Here is a 19,642-nt window from a genome sequence, read left to right on the forward strand (position 1 = left end):
ACCAAATCATTGTCAGTCCCATGTTGTTGGGAAAGAGAAAAGAAAACCCAGGTAGGGTTGTAGTGCTCCAGCAGCTGACCCTGCTCGCTCCGAAGGAAAATCTAAAATCTGTTTATCATGCACATCTCCCTCATTGGCATCTGGTCGTATTTGGCCTTAACTTGGTGTCTGCTTTGCAGTGGTTGTACAGGCCTAGAATCTTCTTCATGGCAACCAAGGCCTCATGCCACGTGGTGCACCCAGCACTCCAGAGTTTCTGCCCATGCTGGATGCCTACCCACTCACGCACATTCTAGATGAGTCCATCATTCTCACCATGTTACCTTCCACCCGCCCATCCTGACTCAGCACTGGTCAGGCACTGGGGTCTTAAGTGAGATCCTCAGAGAACAGAGATGAAGTTGTGTGCCTACCTGGAAGGCCCCCTACAGGATCTGAAGCCCTTTCAAACACATCCGACCTCACTGGAGCCTCTCACGTAACCACGGAAGTTGGGTAAAATTATTCCCATTTTATAGAGGAGAAAACTGAGAGTCGGGCATGAAGGGTTTCATCCAAGGTCACAGACAATGAATGGCGGAGCTGGCCCTTGGTTCTGCAGGTTCCCAGACCTGTGTGTCTACAGGCTGTTTGACAAGTGCCCTACTGCTGTCAGGGGCCGGACATGGGGAAAAAAGCATGCGTGGAGCACGATGGGACTCTCCAGGCCTCAATTTTGCCCTGGGCTCTGCTGGCAAAGGTGGAGGATGTGACCAGGGTGACAAACAGTCCTGTGACTGGATAGGGGACAGACTGATGTTCACGAGTGAGGCTGGGATTAAAGAAGAAACGAGAAGCATCACTGATGCAGCCCTCATGTGGGGTCAACTGGCATCCCTATGGGCCCAGGACGGATAATCCATTCCTATGGTTCTCTAGGGCAAGTCAACCCCAGCGGTAAATCCTGGCTCTGCTCTTTCCTGACTATTGATGTTAGCAAGTGTCTAACCTTCTGAGATCTCAGTATACACACACACACACACACACACACACACACACACACACACACACTGTAAGATAAAACACATCATGTACTCGGAACAGCTTCAGCCCCCAGTAAGATCGATCAACAGCAACTATTACTCTCACACATGGGGGTAGACATCACTGGAGGGTCTCTTGGGCGTGCGGGACATCCCACAGAGTGCCCTGTTGGGCTCGAGGAGGACTTGGGGCCGTGAAAGCATGGGGCTTAGGAAAAAGGGGTTGAACACACACAGAGACCCTCAGCTCTGAGAGTCCACAATCCCCAGCCATGCCAGCGACTCACCAGAACTCAGGAAGCCGAAGATGCCCACTCGGTAGCCAGCAGTGACAACAATGAGGTTGCCAATGGCAGCCAGGTAGGAACCATCGATGGCCAGCGGTCCTTCACTGCCCCTGCCCTCTAGGGTATTGTGGAAGAACACGAGCACAGATGCATTGGGGGCCTGTGGCAAGTGGAGAAAGATGAGGCTGAGGGTTGGCCCCTTCTCACTCACCAGAGCACCTTTCCCAAGAAGGTGCCAGATTCTGAGCCTACCCACGACTCTCCCTGTCAGGTCTGCCATGTAGGCACACCCTGGCCCATTTACAGGCTGAACCGTGTCCTCCTCAAATTGAATCCCTGACTCGATGACCCCAGAATGTGATTGTAGTTGAAGAGGGTCCTATAAGGAGGTGACTAAGCCTGTGGGCCCTAATCCAATATGACGGTATCTTCAGAAGAGGGGAAATTTAGACAGAGACCCATGTAGAGAGGATATCATATGGGGACAGAGGGAGGAAAAGATGACCGTCCATGGGCCAAGGAGAGCAGCCTCAGAAGAAGCCAACCCTGATGATCCCTGGATCTTGGGCCTCTGGTCTTCAGAATCTTAAAAAATTATATTTCAGTTGTTTGCACCTCCCAGTCAGTGGTGCTCTATTAGAGCAGACCTAGCACATGAACAAGCCTGATGTCACAGGTAAGGAAGTTGAGGGGGAGAAGGTGGATGATCATCGCATACCTGCAATGCTGGATTAAGGTCTGGCTCCCAACTGGGTGCTGTGCTCACATTGCAAAGTGCACAGGTGGCAGAAATGGCAGCCCAGTGCAGACCTGGAGCCCGTCACTTGGAGATACGTGGTCCTCCAACACCCCAGTTCTGGCCTTAGTTTATTCTGGAAGACTGTCTGGGTCCTCCTTGGTGAGTCCTTTCAGTTTGGCCACATGCCTGAGACCCCACCCTGGCAACACAGAGCTACCTTTTATCACGCATGGAATGAGAGCAAAGTGCCATGCTCAGCATTCACGTGTGTCACCCATTCGGTCCTCAACCAGATCCAAGAGCTAGGCCTATTATTATCATTCCCACTTTACAGATGAGGGAGCCTGGGCCTGGCAGTCTGGAATAGCCTGTCTACAACCACACAGCTAGGACGTGGCAAAGCAGACTTGAAACCCAAGCTGACCCTATATAAGAATATACTTAGAATACACTGTTAGAATATAATGTTCCATCTGGGGGCTCGACACTGACTCCAGGCTGTGATGTATGCAGGGCCCCAGGTGTGTCTTGCTCACTCAGTCCTGTCTGGGCTGTGACAGGTCCATCCATGTGCCATGGGCTCTGACACGCATGCCTTCCTCACTAACAGCAAACACTGGCTGAGGACCCACCCTGATGGATGCTGTGCCAAGTGTGCTCACCTTGGATGTCTCATTAGAGCTTCCGCCCCACAGTTAGATGGTCTAATGGCTGTAAGCCCTTCTATTCCACAGACATGAACACAGGAGCTCAGAGTGGTGAAAAACGTTTTAAAACATGTACAAAGAGGAAGGCACCTTCCCACAGTTCCATCCTCAGCCTCCCTCCCAGCACACTCTCCTAGGCTCTTTCGTCTGTGACACTGGGTCTCTTAGGTTAGAGACGAGTAGCTCTATATCACCAGGATGGGTTTCAGGCACGTGGGCAAACTGAAAGGACTCACCAAGGAGGACACAGACTATCATCCAGAATAAACTAGAGACCAGAACTAGGGTGTTGGAAGACTGACTAGTTCCAAGCGATGGGCTCCAGGTCTCCCATCACTTCCAGGTGGAGTGCCCCTCATTCTGTGAGGTGTCCCTCTGTCCCACTCATGGTCATTCTTCTGGCCCCCACCAGCCATCTATTGACTCATTGGTTTCCGCAGTGTTTTATGTAACTCTTACAAGAACTTTATGAACTAGATGCTATTTCTCTCCCACTTTCAGAACCAGTAAGTGGAGCACAGAGGACATGATTACCTTCTCCAGACCAGAGAGGCAGTGGTCAGTGACAGACCAGCTTGGTAGGCGGACCTTAACCCAACATGGTAGGTATGGGGTGACCAGTGCTGGGCAGAGGGGACTCATGGTCTTCCTCACTCTAGACTCCATGCTCATAGTAGTACCATCTATGAGAGCCTTCACATCTAGGGGGACCTTGTGACCCAGCTCACTCAGACCAGCTTGCTGAGGTCAAGCATCCAAAGTGCAGTGGATTCTCACTGCTGTTGGCTAGGGGACCAGGAAGCTGTGGCATGGTCCTGGTACCATAACCTCTATTGACACCAGGCTGGCATCCCTACAAACTCGTGTTTCCTAAAACTCATCACTTCCTTTTTCTCTTGTGCCCGCTGACCCTTTCCTGCCAAACAAGAAACTCAAACATGGAACATGAAGATCATAGCTGGTACTTAGGAAGATTCAGCATTCAAAACAGGGCATAATCTTTCAGGGTTACAGCCCCAAAGCTCACCCTCTGGAACAGCCCCCAATTAAGAGTCCATGTGGAAACACCTCCAGGGGTCTCTCTGAGGGTCTTTCAAGGACAATAGTTGGTCTCCTCATTGACAGATGGGCTGCCATCAGGCTCTGCCCTCCCCAGCTGGGATTCTCTCACCCTCTCAGAAACCTTGAATCACTGCCCCTCACCCACCACTGGCCTCACAACTCCCTTCTCCTGCCTCATTCAAGCGCCAACCCCTAACCACCACCCAACACCTCCTCTCACTGCATCCCCACCTTTGGATTTCTCCTCAGGGTCTCATCAACATCACAGTTGTTCAGGACTTGATTGTGTCTCTGTTTCTGCTCTGCCCCCTAAAAATATAACTCCCTGGGCACAGCAAGTCTGTTTGCTTCACCTCTCTGTCCCATCTGGGGCAGCACCCCCCAACACAAGCCCTTTATGAATATTGCTTAGAGAACTGAAGCAGGATAAGTGTGCCCTATTGGGGAGGTCTGAGGATGTGGAGAGGTTGAGGGAGGGCAGGTAGAAACCAGGAGGACCCTCTGCTTACTCTTGGCCCCTCAGGCTTTCACAAGGTCAAGAACCAGTGAAGACAGTGCTGGGGGAGCAAAAGCTAAGCAGGCCATGGAGGAGAGGAGTGATTTGGCAGCTCTCGGGACAGGTGCAGTTTTCTAACAGGGCAGTTTGCAGGGCAGACGATCAAGGGCTTCAGAACTTACCACGTTCTGAGGGACAAACACATTAAGATATAAGCAGTCTTCGTCGACTCCAGGAGACTCGAGCGTTCTAGTGCCTGGCTGCCAGCAGCTGGCCCTGGGGATACAGACTCATGACTTCTGGGGCAACCATCAAGGATGCATGCCTCATCCTCCCCTCTCGCCCACCACCAATGACCAGGACCCACTGCCCTGTCCAAAGGCCCAGTGGCCCAATAGCTCTGCAGCTATTAGCAGCTTTGGGCAATGGGTAGAGGGAGTGGTGAGGACGTGGAAGGAAGGGCAGGATGCCCCCCACCCTCTCTGCCACAGGCCGTGGAGGAACTCTTCCAGGGACAAGGTGCTAACTCAGAGAAAGGATGCTCAAGACAGAGAAGGGGAAGGTGCATGTTGCTGGGGACCTTGACCCTTCCTTGCTCCACATGTACAGCACCACTGCTGCCTGTGGAGTCAGACCTGCTTTCTGCATCAGTACAGAGTCCAGGTGTGCCAGGCGGAGTGTGTCTGGGCACAAGAGCTGAGACCACATCACCACAACTGGGACACGCCCAGTGGCAGCATGATGGTACCTGCCCCAGGGATGACTTTACATGTTCCCCGAGCCTTGTTTGTGCTAGACTCTGAGAAGGCAAGTTCTTTAACTGTGCTGCACTCAGAGCCCCACCTGTCACATGGCTCTGCCCCACATGCTAAAGCACTCTGATTAGGGCATGTTTATTCCTCTAGTGTCTCCATGCTGGAGACCTACAGTGGCTTTCTTCACTTTCCCATCACTGCCTGCATTCAAGACTCTGATGCCCCTTGCCTGGAGTATTGAAGAGCTCCCAGGCCTTCACTCTTTCTGGTCCCGGCCTGTGGACCTGCCTACCAGTCAGTCATGGATGGTGAGGGACAGCACAGGTGCAGCTGCCTCAGGAGCCAGAGGGGTCTGTCAAAGCTGGGAAGGGGAGAGATTAGAGAATGGTGCCCTTTCCCTGGGTACTGTGAACACACACTGGTCAGAAAAATGGTAAAATCTCTAAAGTGTCAATTGTTTAAAGTGGTGTATGCCATGGGAGGGGAAAGTGAAATGGAACATGGTTGATGAGGGAGGAAGATAGAATTTGAATGTTTTTCCCTCTTTTTAAAGGCTCCTTTTAATATTGTTCCTTTGGGGGGGCAAAGTCCTTTTAAAATGTTTTTCTGGGGTGCCTGGGTGGCTCAGTCAGTGAAGTGTCTGCCTTCAGCTCAGGTCATGATCCCAGAGTCCTAGGATCTAGTCCTGCATCCAGCTCCCTGTTCAGTGGGGATCTGCTTCTCCTTCTCCCTCTGCTCCTCCTCTACCTTGCTCATGCTCTCTTGCTTACTTGCTCTTTCAAATAAATAAATAAAGCCTTTTAAAAAGGTAAATAAATACAATGTTTTCCATTAGCTCAGGTGCCTTTCTCTGTCTGCTGTATTTCTCAGCCCCATCAAAGTCAGCTGTGGCCAGGAGGCTGACTTCCAGCTACTGTCAAACCGGTGCATGTCACGTAGGCACCCAAGCTACCTGCATCCATGGCCCATAGAGGTCTCCCATGTAGACCCTTCCAAAGTGTCTCTTTCCTGGATTCAAAGTCAAGGAATGTTCATGCTGAAGAAGGAGGAGCCTACAGAGCCTGGGTCCCTGAATCACCGCATGGAGCAGAAACACATCGACCCCTCTATCACTAAATGCACTTTATAGGGACAAGATAATGATATTTGGAGGGGTTCGTCTGTTAGAGCACTTAATGCCACCTTAAGCAATTTGCTGCCCACCCCCACTCACTACTCACACTGAAACTCACTGCCCTGCTACCAAGTCTCACTCTGACAGATTCGAATGGGAGAGGAATTCTCTGGGAATTCACTAATATGATTCACTAGATCCTCACCGTGGCTTGGTGGCATCCCAGGACCCTGTCCAGTTCAAGGGCTCTGGTGCCCGGAAGCGGTTCTCTGCCAGGGGTGGGGTGGCATATGGAACTCCCAGGAACTGATCCACTTGCTTCCACGAGGTGCCCACCTGGATGGCCTGGGACCTGCCCATCAGCTGGCCATGGGGCGTGATGGTCACAGAAGGTACAGATGTCCCAAAGCTGAGCAGAGGGATGTCTGTGGGGAAGGGGTCCATGGGGGAGAGGGGAACAGACAACAGTGGGTACTCTGTTCAAACAAAACACTGCTTTCTGCACCTTAAAAACATCAGTAGTTCATTCAGACCCCAGAAACCCAAGTCGAGCCAGGTTACTTTTCAATGTGAAAAAACAATTAATAGCAAATACAGCTGATGTTTAGCAGGCACTGAATGTCCGCAGAGCATGGCACTAATCCCTTCTGTACATGTGCTGCCTCACTGATTTCTTCCCAGCCAGAGGCTAGGCAGGGCTTAACCCAGGCCTGGGACCCCTTACTTATCACTCGGGGGCCAGATGTGAGCTTCATTCAAAAGTACTTGGACGTTTAAAACCACAGAGGAGCACAGAAAGTGTGATGCTCAGCCAATGCCCCCGGAGGGTCTGGAGTCAGGCTCCACCATCAAACACATCGCTAACTTCTGGCTACTGATAAGGTAAGGTATGAATCATTCATAATAACAGAGATGAATATGATTTCTTCAGTCACTTGAGGTCAGATTTTGCACCAAATAAGTGTGCTGCAAACTCACAAAAAAAAATTTTTTTTTTCAAAGTCTTAAAACTCTGGGATTCCCGAATTGCAATGGAAGAGCTATGAGCCTGTGCTCGTGTATCGCTGGTAAGAAAACAGATTTAAGGGCCAAGGGTGAGTAGCCACCAGGACTTCCAAGTGTCAGATTCAAAAGATTTCTGTACCCCGACTGAGGCCATGGCCTATTCACATGGGTCAAGGGACAGCTTGGGGCCCCTGCCCCTCCCCTCAACACCCTCCCTCTTTTTCTTCACACCCCACCCCGTTCCATCTAACCTGTTAAGCCAAAGCTTGCAAAGCTTGTGCCACCTGCCAGCCTGCCCAGGCTGCTCTGCCTCCAAAACCTCCCATCCCGTCCTTGTAATGCTAATCACCACATGCGTCAGGCTCTCTCTCTCTCTCTCTCTCTCTCTCTCTCTGCAGTTTCTTATCTCCTGGATCACATTTTCTTCCATTTAGTTATTGAGTCAATCAACTGTTGTTGGGACCCTGGCTCCATGCCAGGTACCATTTTCAGGGATTTGGAACTGGCCTACGTCTGATTGCCCACAGGGTTCAGAGCCCTGCACAAAGGAAGCACTGAATGCTGGTGAAGAGATGTTCTCTCTCTTTCTCAAGCTTGCTCTCTCTCTCTCTCTCTCTCTGCCTGTGTGTGTGTGGCGGGGGGGGGGGGGTGGCACCTATCATTTCCTGCAGGTGTGTTTGGTTTGCTCGGCTCCACTGTTGGCTGCAAGAGCTCTGCCACTTGCTCTGCAGCTCTGTGTACATCTCCTATGCACATGAGCACAAACCAGGAGTACAGGAGAAGAGGCAGATGGACACGCAGAAGTCCACCCATTCCTCAAATTTGGTGCAGTGCAGTGGTTCAACTGGAGGTGATTCTGATCCCAGGGGAAGGGGACATTTGATAATGTCCGGAGACAGTTTTGGTTGTCATCAGGGTTGCAAGAGATGCTAGCTACTGACATCTAGTGAGTAGAGGCCAGGTATGCTGCTAAACATCCCACAATAAAGAGCACAGGCCCCACAGCAAAGAAGCATCTGGCCCTGGATATCAACGGTGTGAGGCCTGAGTACACTGGGGATGGTGTGGGCTTAGAACTCCCAGGCCACTGAGGAGCATCATGGGGAGGAACCAATGCACAGTCCCGGGAGGCAAGCAGGCCTATGTTTTACCTTATGCCCCAGCTACTTTGGGGGAAACTTCCTAATTCTTCAGATGCTTAATTTCCTCCTATGAAACAGGAAGGGTAGCAGGCCCTACAGCACAGACATGTTGGGGATAAATACAGGGTACCTGTGATGCTCCAAGCCCAGTGCCTACACGTGGTAGGGGCTCAACACGTGAGTGAATGAATGAATGGAAGGGAGGGAGGAAGGGAGAGATACAGGGAAGGTTCAGAAATGAAGAAAAAGAAAAAAGAAAAGAAAAAAAAGAAGGAAGGAAGGAAGGAAGGAAGGAAGGAAGGAAGGAAGGAAGGAAGGAAGGAAGGAAAGAAGGAAGGAAGGAAAGAAGGAAAGAAGGAAGGTTGGAAATAGTGAAGAAAACTCTCTCTGTTGCAAAAAACCTGCAGTGCTGGTTAACCCAGCATGGAAGGAAAGAGTCGCACGTTCTAATCTGGCCTCAGTCACAAGTCACAGCTGATCTCGGCCCGCAGTTCCTTCTCACAAGATTTCCTGCTTCAGTAGTAAATCACAGGACCTCGGGCAAGTAAGTATTCAGGACCGCGGGTGCTAAAGGGCCAGAACCTTTGGACTCTGTCCGTCTGCTCCACAGGGAAAGGAGTCACATTTCGTGAACATGGCACCCTCTGAAAGAGGGAGCAAAGACGCAAAATACAAATGCTAAAGAATTTTGAAGGAATGCAAGCCTGCTTTCCCACGGACAGTGGTGTTTGGTATGTAGCCCTCCCTCCAGAGGCTGCCCAATGAATCCCAGACTGAATGAGATCCAACACGGGGAAAATGTGCAGTCCTCCCTTTTGAAATGTTTTCCAGAAAATCATGGGTTTGCCCCACATTTAGGCCACATGACTACATAAGTGAAGGAAATGATCAGTAGCCATGTGTGTACACAAGATGCAGACCGTGTCCATGCACCTACACATGGGCACGCGTCTTCAGTTGGAGGTGAGCCTTTCACACTGAGCTGGAGTTCCACGGAACTAAGAGAGAAACAGTCTAATTTTTTTGTTTTTAATGGAAACTAAACCCCAAGGCCAGGTATCTGTCCTCAGCAGGATTACCATGCAGATCAGCTACACGATGGGGGAAATGTCCTACTGAAATCCAACTTGACCAAATAATATAAATGTCTACGTCAAGATGAGACTTGGGATTGTAGGCCGGAGACCACAGCATACAGGAATCAAAGTATCCCGAGTCCTGGGGAGCACTCTTACGGTCTAAAGGCTGAGGTGGAGGAGGGGGCACAAGAGGAGGATACCACTGGATCAAGACAGGCCTGGGGATACCTGCACTCTAAGGCCAGGGACCAAATCCAACTGCTTCTTGGTTTTGTGAATAAAATTTCATTGGCACCCAACCATACCCACTGATTTTTGTATCTTCTGTGGCTGCTTCCTTGCCAGAGTGGCAAAAATGAGCAGTTGTAACTGATACATAGAGTCTAAAATATTTATTTGGCCCTTTACAGAGAAAGGGCCCACCTCTTGTGTTCTAGAAGATAAGATGGCTGAAGTAGGCAACATTTCAAAAAGTCACAAATTTCATCTCCTAAGCATGTTTAACAGGGGAATGGCTTCCCCCAGGCCTCCAGTTCCCAGGCCCCAAATTATACGGGTTGTACTGGTTTCACTTAGTGATGGATTTCTATTTTGTTCTCCTCTGGCTGGTTTCATCTTTGTCTCCCCGGCACCTAACACAACATCTGAAACATAACAACGCCTTCCTGAATGTGGTCAAATAAAACGGAGCCGAGAGCAGCTGCCCTCTCCACGGTAACCATGATATGGTAGTTAGATGATGTGGTTTTGTGCAAGTGGATTGCATCTAGAGATAGGAGACCTGCCTCCAAGCTCCCATTCTGTCATCACTGGCTGGGCAAAAATCAAAGAAGTAACTTCTCTGGGCCAGAGTCTCTCAATCTCTAAGCTGGGGATAAAACCCTCCTTATCTTGCTACCTCAGAGGATTGGAGTGAGGACCAATTGAGATAAGGCAGGGGACAGGGATCCCTGGGTGGCGCAGTGGTTTGGCATCTGCCTTTGGCCCAGGGCACGGTCCTGGAGACCTGGGATCGAGTCCCACATCGGGCTCCCAGTGCATGGAGCCTGCTTCTCCCTCTGCCTGTGTCTCTGCCTCTCTCTCTCTCTCTCTCTCTCTGTGACTATCATAAATAAATAAGTTGAAAAAAAATTTTAAAAAGAGATAAGGCAGGGGACAGAACTTTTTAAACTAAAATGGTAATAAAAAATGGCCTATTTAATTATTTTACTAAGAAACTCAAAGGTTCAAATGGCTTCCATAACTCAAATAAATGAATAAAAGTGGCACAGAGAAGCTCTAGCTTAGAAGTAGGGTTTTCACCTTCCTTTAGTCACTCTCAAATGAATGTCACCTAACCCAAGAGAACTTTGGCCGATTTTTCCTTAAGAACCTCAAAAGCCACTGCCCGCAAGTCACCACACACTTGGATAGTCCCTTCCAGCTATATCCAGGCTCTCTGGAAGAGCCTCAGAGGCATAGGCTGGGACTCACTCAGCTTCCGGTAGATGTGGGTGGCCTCCTCACGGAGCAGAAGTTGGCAGTTCTGGGCCTGCAGGCTATGTGTGCAGATCTGGGCATCGGCGTAGAATACACACCTCACGGCACCAGGTTGGGCTTGCAGAGTGGTGACAAGGCAGGCCTGGTGACGGGAACATTCTACAGAGTAAGAGAACAACAATGAGGCTTGGGCTTCAGAGAAGGCACCTTAGCCATGCATCCATCCAGTCATGCATCCTTGAATCCAGGCGTCATCTATTCATCCACCAGCCCACCCATTCATCCAGTCATGCATCTATAAATCCTGCAACTATCAATCTATCCATCTAATCATGTATCTGTGCATTCATCCCTCTATCCACCCATGCATGCAAGCATCCATGTCTCCATCCAACCATCCATCCATCCATCCATCCATCCATCCATCCATCCATCCATCCATCCCTCCATGCATCCATGTATCCATCCATCCATCCATCCATCCATCCATCCATCCATCCAACATCCATCCATCCATCATCCATCCATCCATCCATCATCCATCCATCCATCCATCATCCATCCATCCATCATCCATCCATCCATCATCCATCCATCCATCCATCATCCATCCATCCATCCATCCATCATCCATCCATCCATCATCCATCCATCCATCATCCATCCATCCATCCATCATCCATCCATCCATCATCCATCCATCCATCCATCATCCATCCATCCATCCATCCATCATCCATCCATCCATCCATCCATCCATCATCCATCCATCCATCATCCATCCATCCATCATCCATCCATCCATCATCCATCCATCCATCATCCATCCATCCATCATCCATCCATCCATCATCCATCCATCCATCCATGCATCCATCCATCCATCCATCCATCCATCCATCCATCCATCCATCCATCCATCCATCTATCCATCCATCCACTCATCCATCTATCTATGCATCCATCCATCTACCCAACCATGCGTCCATCTATACATCCACACATTCATCCAGCCATGCATACATGCATTCATCCATGCAATCACTTACTTATTCATCAGAACACCTACTATACATCCCTGACACTGTGCCAGGAGCTGGGACTAGAATTGTGTTTGGGGGGAACCTAACTCTCCCATCAATCTATTTTCCACACAAAAGTCAAGCTTTTGAGAGTTTAATTCACAAATGTGCTCTTGTCACTGCCTTGTTTGAAGCAACTCCATGCCTTCTCATTGGCCTTGGATTAAGTCATACCAGACAAGGCTCTCCATGTTCCAGCCCTTGCCTTCTTCTTTAGCCTCAGCTTCCTTTCTAGCTTCCCTATTATATCCACTATTTTCCACCAGGGATTATGTCCTTTCCCACGTTGTACCACCATCCATCCATCCATCCATCCATCATCCATCCATCCATCCATCATCCATCCATCCATCCATCCATCATCCATCCATCCATCATCCATCCATCCATCATCCATCCATCCATCCATCCATCCATCATCCATCCATCCATCCATCATCCATCCATCCATCCATCATCCATCCATCCATCATCCATCCATCCATCATCCATCCATCCATCCATCATCCATCCATCCATCATCCATCCATCCATCATCCATCCATCCATCATCCATCCATCCATCCATCATCCATCCATCCATCCATCATCCATCCATCCATCATCCATCCATCCATCCATCCATCCATCATCCATCCATCCATCCATCATCCATCCATCCATCCATCATCCATCCATCCATCCATCCATCATCCATCCATCCATCATCCATCCATCCATCATCCATCCATCCATCCATCCATCCATCATCCATCCATCCATCCATCATCCATCCATCCATCATCCATCCATCCATCCATCCATCATCCATCCATCCATCATCCATCCATCCATCATCCATCCATCCATCATCCATCCATCCATCCATCCATCCATCATCCATCCATCCATCATCCATCCATCCATCATCCATCCATCCATCATCCATCCATCCATCCATCATCCATCCATCCATCATCCATCCATCCATCATCCATCCATCCATCATCCATCCATCCATCATCCATCCATCCATCATCCATCCATCCATCATCCATCCATCCATCCATCATCCATCCATCCATCATCCATCCATCCATCCATCATCCATCCATCCATCCATCATCCATCCATCCATCATCCATCCATCCATCATCCATCCATCCATCATCCATCCATCCATCCATCATCCATCCATCCATCATCCATCCATCCATCCATCATCCATCCATCCATCCATCATCCATCCATCCATCATCCATCCATCCATCATCCATCCATCCATCATCCATCCATCCATCCATCATCCATCCATGCAGTGCTGACGTGAGCAACATCAAAGTTCCTGATGGATGAGTCAATAACTACAGCAGAGGGAGCCAGGGACTGCCAGGAGCCCAGAGCGACTAGGAGAGAGAGCAGGGACATTAGTCGCACACAGCCTCCACCTGTGCTCTGATGATGAAGACAAGGGGGTGCCACCTGGTGCCTTCAGAAAGCAGCCCCAGGGCATCCTCCTTGCAGCCTCCATTCTCATGTGACCTCATCCTTGAAACAGTTTCCCATTTTACAGTGATTTATCAAGAGTTTTTATGAGCCATGTTCTGTGCTCAAGCCTACAGATAGGTAAAAAACCTACAGAAAGGTAAAAAACAAAGGATAACAAAAGCATGGCTGTTTCTATCAAGCAGCTCACAGTAGAACTCAAGAGACTAAAAAAAAAAAATGGCAAGGTGAGCATCATAATGCAGGCGTTACAAGGCAATCATCAGAATGAGGTAAGGGACAGTGATAATCACAGATGTGTCAGGGTTGTTGTGTGATGCTGTGTGGAGTGCTTCCCACACACCAGAATCCTCCCCAAGCCTTGGATGGAGAGAAGACCACTGTCCTCCATAGCGGAGCTGTGGTGTGCTGTCCCAGGACCCAGCCTCTCATTTCCCCAGTGTCAGGAAGCTGGTGTCTGGAGGCTCCCAGCCAAGTCCCCTCCAGGAACTGCCTGTGGTCTTGGCGAGATGCCTCCCCTCCCAGGGTCAGTGTGTGTCTCAAAACTAGTCCATGTGGGTATGCAAAGGCCGAGCCACCTGCCTCAAGATGGGACAACAGTGCAGGGCCAGCGCCGCTTAAGAGCTCGCCATGGGATCCACGGGGCCGTGTGGTTTGCTGGGCCTGGAAGTCCTACCTCTCCCCCTGCTCATTCCCACCCCCGCACTTCCTTACTGGGGCCACTCCCATGAGCCCCCCACGCATGAAACTTCCTGCATGCAAATTTCCATCACTGAGCTTGTTTCCAGGAAAACAGCAGCTAAGACATCCTCTTTAAAGATGAACGAGATGAAGCACAGAGAGGTTAACTGGGCTTGCCACAGCCCCCTACCCGTCCCCCAAGAGTGCCATTCTTTGGGGGCGGAGCAACCTGTGAAACCTGGTCCTTGCATGCACCCAGGCCATGCCCTCCTGGCTCAGTGGGGTTGCTCCCACGATCTGTACATCTGGTCCACCAACAGGGTGGGACGTCCAGGTGCTGCTGCCCGACAGATGGCTTGGCACAGGTACAGAGTCCTGCCAGAGCACCAGCGTCCCTGTGAGGACAGAGGTATCCTCAACAGGGACCTGGAGCTTCTACTCTGAGAAGGGACCGTGGGTGGAGGTAGACGGGCACATCCTCTGTCCACAGAGAGCATGAAAGGGGGCAAAACGCTGCCTCCCGTCATAGGCCTGTGTGATCACCCAGAGTGCTGGTCCTGGCACCTTCACGATCTGTTCAGTGGGTGCATCCTTAGAGTTACTGGAGAAAAATCTAGGTATGTACTTACTTTTTCCTTTCTCTCTTTCTCTCTTTCTCTCTTTCTCTCTCTTTCTCTCTCTCTCTTTCTCTCTCTCTCTCTCTCTCTCTCTCTCTCTCTCTCTCTTCCTTTCTTTCTTTCTTCTTTCTTTTCTTTCTTTTTTAGAAGACCCCAGCAGCGTATGCTTCTAACAAATATCTGTGAGTAGTTCCTTTGTGCCAGGAGAGCAGCAGGGTGAACACTGGTGTAGGTGTAGCACTTTACAGTTTACAAAGTGCTGCCACTCATCAGCTAAGTGCTTTAAGGGTGTCACTCCACTGTGTTAGGGTCTTCAGTCAAATGCAAACCGGCATTACATCTGATCCCCATGGAGGGAGCTTCAAGATCCAAGCACTGAATGAGCGGTGGGGTAGGGGCTGTAAGGCCTCCTCCACAAACCTATAGTCAGAAGCTGGGAGAGGTTACGTGGCTTTCCAAGAACACAGAGCTGGCCATGACCAAGCCAGAGAGACAGAACCTGGCCTCTTGGTTCCCAGCCAGTGCTCCTTTCATCCCCTCCAAGCTTCCTAAACAGCTGAGTGCCCTTTCTGGAAAATTCTCCCCAGGTAGGAAGAGGTCTTTGTCTTGGACAGTATCATGCTCTTAGCTATATGAGGAAGCCTGTCATTTTTATCTCAAAACTGCCTTTGACACCCAGAACACTAAATTTAGAACGGCAAATAAAGTAGCAAAACAACCTAGCACCGTGCTTTTTTCTTCTTAATTTGAAAAAAAAAAAAAAAAAAAAAAAGAAAAGAAAAGAAAAAGAAGGGCGCCTGGGTGGCTCAATCCGTGAAGCATCTGTCTTCGGCCCAGGTCATGATCCCAGGGCCCTGGGATTGAGCCCCGCCTTGGGCTCCCTGGGGAACATGCTTCTCCCTCTCCCTCTGCCTGCCACTCCCCATTTGTGTGTGCTCTCTCTCTCTCTCTCTCTCTCTGTGTCAAATAAATAAATAACATCTTTTAAAAATCAAAATTAAAAAAAGAAAGTAACAAGAAAGACAAAAGGGGTTTATCCAAAGAAAGTGCCAAATACTGTTGCCAGACTTCTGATGGACCCAGCCGGAGAAGGTGAACCCCCATACTTGTCCTGGAACGGCGGGGCCTGTCCTCAGAATCCAGAGCCACGTCTTTCTGACCTTGGGGTCTGGCTTCCCTGCAATAGACGCTGGGCTTTCATTATCTTTAAGCATCCTCCACGCATTACTATTTTCATGGTCAGTACAAGTGGCATTTCTGCAGCGTGACCAAACGGAGCTGCGTATTTTTAGATGGTGGGGACACTGCAATTTCACAGAAGATGTATGATGGGGTTTTAGGACCAAACTTGCCAATTATGGTCTTAAAATGGAAGCCTTGGCCGCACTCCGTGCTTAGCTTGATGTCTGGGGGGAAAGCGCTATAATTGATGGGTGAATTTCGTCTCCAAAGTGAGAGCTCGTCTGTCGCCATCCTGGGGCCTGGAGCCAAGTCTCTGCCACACCCTCTTCCTGTCCCCTTCCCCCAGCTGGCAGGGACCCAGGACCAGCCACTGCTGTTGTGCAGAATCCAACATCTGGGGTTCACGCAGCTCATGCAAATTCTGAGACCAGGCTCTTTGTGAATGCAAAAGATGATGAAGCAGGAGAGCTAGGGGGTCTTGGTGGCATTTCGAGGGACTTTACTATTTGCCAAGAACCGGGCAGCACCAGTGCATTTAACATTCACGAGATCCAGGAACAGCCCCAGAGGGCTTAGCTGATAAGAGGCAATGCCTGGGCTCGAGCCCAGCTCCTTCAGGTTCAGAAACCATGCTCCACCCCACTGCCAGCCCTCCTCTCCAGATGAGCGCGGTGGTAGTTGCTTTCGGGCCCGCCCAAGGGCTGCTCTCTGTGCCATATTCATTAGCGTTCATTTTTCTCTTTGGTTTAAAATATATTTGACAGATAGCAATGCCAGCATCGCTTACTTTGGAAAAAATCATCTCCCCTGGAATTTGAAATGCCACGTTCATCAAATTAAATACTTCTGTAAGTGAATTTTGTCAACCTTTTGTTTTTCTTTTTTTTTTTTAATATTTTATGTATTTATTTATCTGACACAGAGAAAGAGAGAGAGAAAGTGCCTGCACAAGCAGGGGGAGGGGAAGAGGGAGAGGGAGAAGCAGACTCCCCACTGAGCAGAGAGCCCAGACTCGGTGCTCAATCCCAGGACCCAAGAGCTGAAGGCGACACTTCACCGACTGAGCCACCCAGGTGCCCCAACCTTGTGTTCTTCACTCATTTCTTTGTAAATTCTAGCTCGACCCTCCCGTTGCTTAAACTAGTCACCGTGTAATACATTTTACCAACAAATGGGAAAAGCCTTCCCATGTTATTTCTCTTCATAAAATATCCCTTGGTTATTTGGGGTTATTTATTCAACTCGATGAAATTCAGAGCCATCTTATCAAGTTTCCTAAAAGCTCCTTTGGGATATTGATTGGAATGGCCTTAAAGTCAAAAACTAACTTGAGAAAAGGATTTTGGATTTTATTATGTTTAATGTTTGATGTCACGAAGGACGGAGTGGAATATCTTTCCCCTGTTATATTTTTAAAAGGGCTACTGTTGGAGTAAAGGAAAGCTATTTGCGTGTGTTTATTTTCCAACAGGATCCTGAACTCACTCAGTGGAACCCGCAGACCTGGTTGAGAGGCAGGCTCTTCTCCGTGTGGCTCTTTTGGCAACGGGGCCCAATCTAGAGCACAGGTACAGCAGGGACCTGCCTGGGCAGGTGAGGCTGGCTTGGCAGTCCTCTGCAGTAACCGATTTAGTTCTGTATTTATCCATTCAGTCAACAACTCCCCCTACATTCCAGACACTGTGCCTGATAGCAAAACAGAGGAATCCTGGAAAAATAAGTTAATTGGGTAAAACGCTTAGGATCCTTCCTATTTACCATCAATAATTCTCAAATTCTGGCAAATATCAGAATGGCTCAAAGAACTTGGTACGGATTCCAAAGCCCAGGCAGTGTCCCCACGTCAACGAGCCTAGGTCTCTGTGCCCCTTATTAGCTTTCCGGATGACTCTGACCTCTGACACATGACCACGTTGAGAACAATGGCCCTACATGGCCTCTGAAATATTCCTTTTGGTTTCTTCTGATGTGGCCATAATGGATGGAAAAAACAGCTTAGGCTCCTGAAAAGGGACCGTTCTGGGTTCAAACCTCACTTGGCAAGCTCCTTAAACACTTTGAGAAACTCAATTCTTTAATAATCACACCTTTGTGTTAAACACCGCCCTTAGTCCCACTCTCAGGGAAACACAATGCCTCTGAGTGAATGACACATGACCGCTGACATCCTCAGCCCCCTTTACTCTGAGCCCTTCGACTCAGACCTTGGGAAACTAGTCCTTTCCTCCAGAGCAGGGAGAAAGGGGAGCAGGAGGGGGAACGAACCAGAGAAGAGGATGGGTGGCACCTCTAAAAGGACTGTCCAGCCTGGTAAGAACGGTTGCCTCCTGAAACCAGAGGATGAGTGAACACATCAAGGAGCTGTAAGGAATGGTGGCCCTGAGCGTAGGTCATATGTGAGCCCTACATGATGAAGCAGCCAGTTCCTGGAGTTTATCCCAAGCTCCCAAGCCCACAGCTCTGCGACTTTGAGCGACCCCCTCTGAGCCTCCGTTTCCTCATCAGCAAAATGGGAATACCATGAGCTCCTCCCCGTCCTGGCGTGGTAGCCAGAAACGAGTCACTTGTGATCCGGGACTGGCAGGCACGGGGCACAGAGCTTGGTGAACGCAGCCACCCCCCAACTCCCTGACCTCTGCTCTCGCTGTGGCTTCTCGTGGCAGGACTGTCACTGTTTTCTCAGAGCTATGGAGGCTGAGCCTGACCCAAGTACTGGGGGGGGGGGGGTCGGGGTTGAGGGGAGCTCCCTAAGTGGTATAGGAGCCAGTGATACCCTGACTTCACCGCCACGCCTGACTCCCCTTGCCCCACCAGCCTGGTCCCAGGGCACCTTGCTGCCCGCCCATCGGCCCCTCACCCCTGCCCTCTGGCCCCCTGAGTCCTCGATCTGGTCCTAGGCACAGTGGAACCGGACAGTGTGCCTGCCTGACTAGCTGCTGGGCCTCAGTTTCCACAGCAGACCTGCTGCTGAGTATAGAGACAAGGTTTTATGAGCTCAGCACAACCCCACATGAAACCCTCACGGCCCCTGGTCCTACTGTTATCCCCACCCCCATGTTCTTCCTCCTTGCCCTGCCACCACCATGTCCTACCCAGAAACCCTGGCCTCCCATGGCCTCACCTTGTCCTGTCCCCCTTCTTCCTTCCTGGGCCCTCTGAGAACTGTCCCTTCTTTTCCATCCAGATTCTGGCCTTGCCAATTCCACTGCACCTGCCTATACCCCAGTAACTGAGACCCAGATGGGTCTCCCTCCTGCCAGTCTCGCCCCTTTCAGGCCGCTGTCACACTAGGGCCGGGGTCACCTCCCAATCTGATGGCCACGCTCACTGACTGGCATCCTCCAGGAAACAGGCAAAGCTGTGGTGGGCAGGGCACGTCCACTAGGTGTCCAGCATTATCGTGCCCCCTGCTTTTATACAGTGGGCCTGGGTGCTCTCCACTCTCACCCAGACCCCTATCTCAGATAGGGAGCATGGAGCCACAGGGAAGGAAGGTCACAGGGCATTCCTCCCAGTCACGGGGGAAGGGTCGGGGCTGTGCTGTCTTCCCCCCTGGGCCCTCCGCCCCAGCACCAAATGCACTCTCTCCCACTCTCTACCCACACCCCTCATGGTGGTGGGAAGGAGTCCAGGCAACTCTTTCATATATAAAGAGCTAAATATCACATGGCTCAGGTGGTAAGGCCACAGAGAACATGCTCTTGGAGG

At 50.2% G+C, this 19,642-nt stretch overlaps 1 protein-coding gene across 1 annotated transcript in view; it reads right to left on the reverse strand.

Moving 5' to 3' along the window:
- TG (thyroglobulin) overlaps positions 1 to 19,642 on the reverse strand; it is a 246,551-nt gene that overhangs the window by 108,054 nt on the left and 118,855 nt on the right. The window contains exons 37-41 of the mRNA XM_041768575.1: positions 13,252 to 13,354; positions 10,882 to 11,090; positions 6,388 to 6,607; positions 4,496 to 4,589; positions 1,310 to 1,469 (exon numbers count right to left, since the gene is read on the reverse strand). Coding sequence (XP_041624509.1) covers positions 1,310 to 1,469; positions 4,496 to 4,589; positions 6,388 to 6,607; positions 10,882 to 11,090; positions 13,252 to 13,354 — 786 coding nt within the window. The remainder of the gene's footprint in view (positions 1 to 1,309; positions 1,470 to 4,495; positions 4,590 to 6,387; positions 6,608 to 10,881; positions 11,091 to 13,251; positions 13,355 to 19,642) is intronic.

The sequence above is a fragment of the Vulpes lagopus genome, chromosome 9 (genome assembly GCF_018345385.1).
Source record: "Vulpes lagopus strain Blue_001 chromosome 9, ASM1834538v1, whole genome shotgun sequence".
NCBI classification, from domain to species: Eukaryota; Metazoa; Chordata; class Mammalia; order Carnivora; family Canidae; genus Vulpes; species Vulpes lagopus.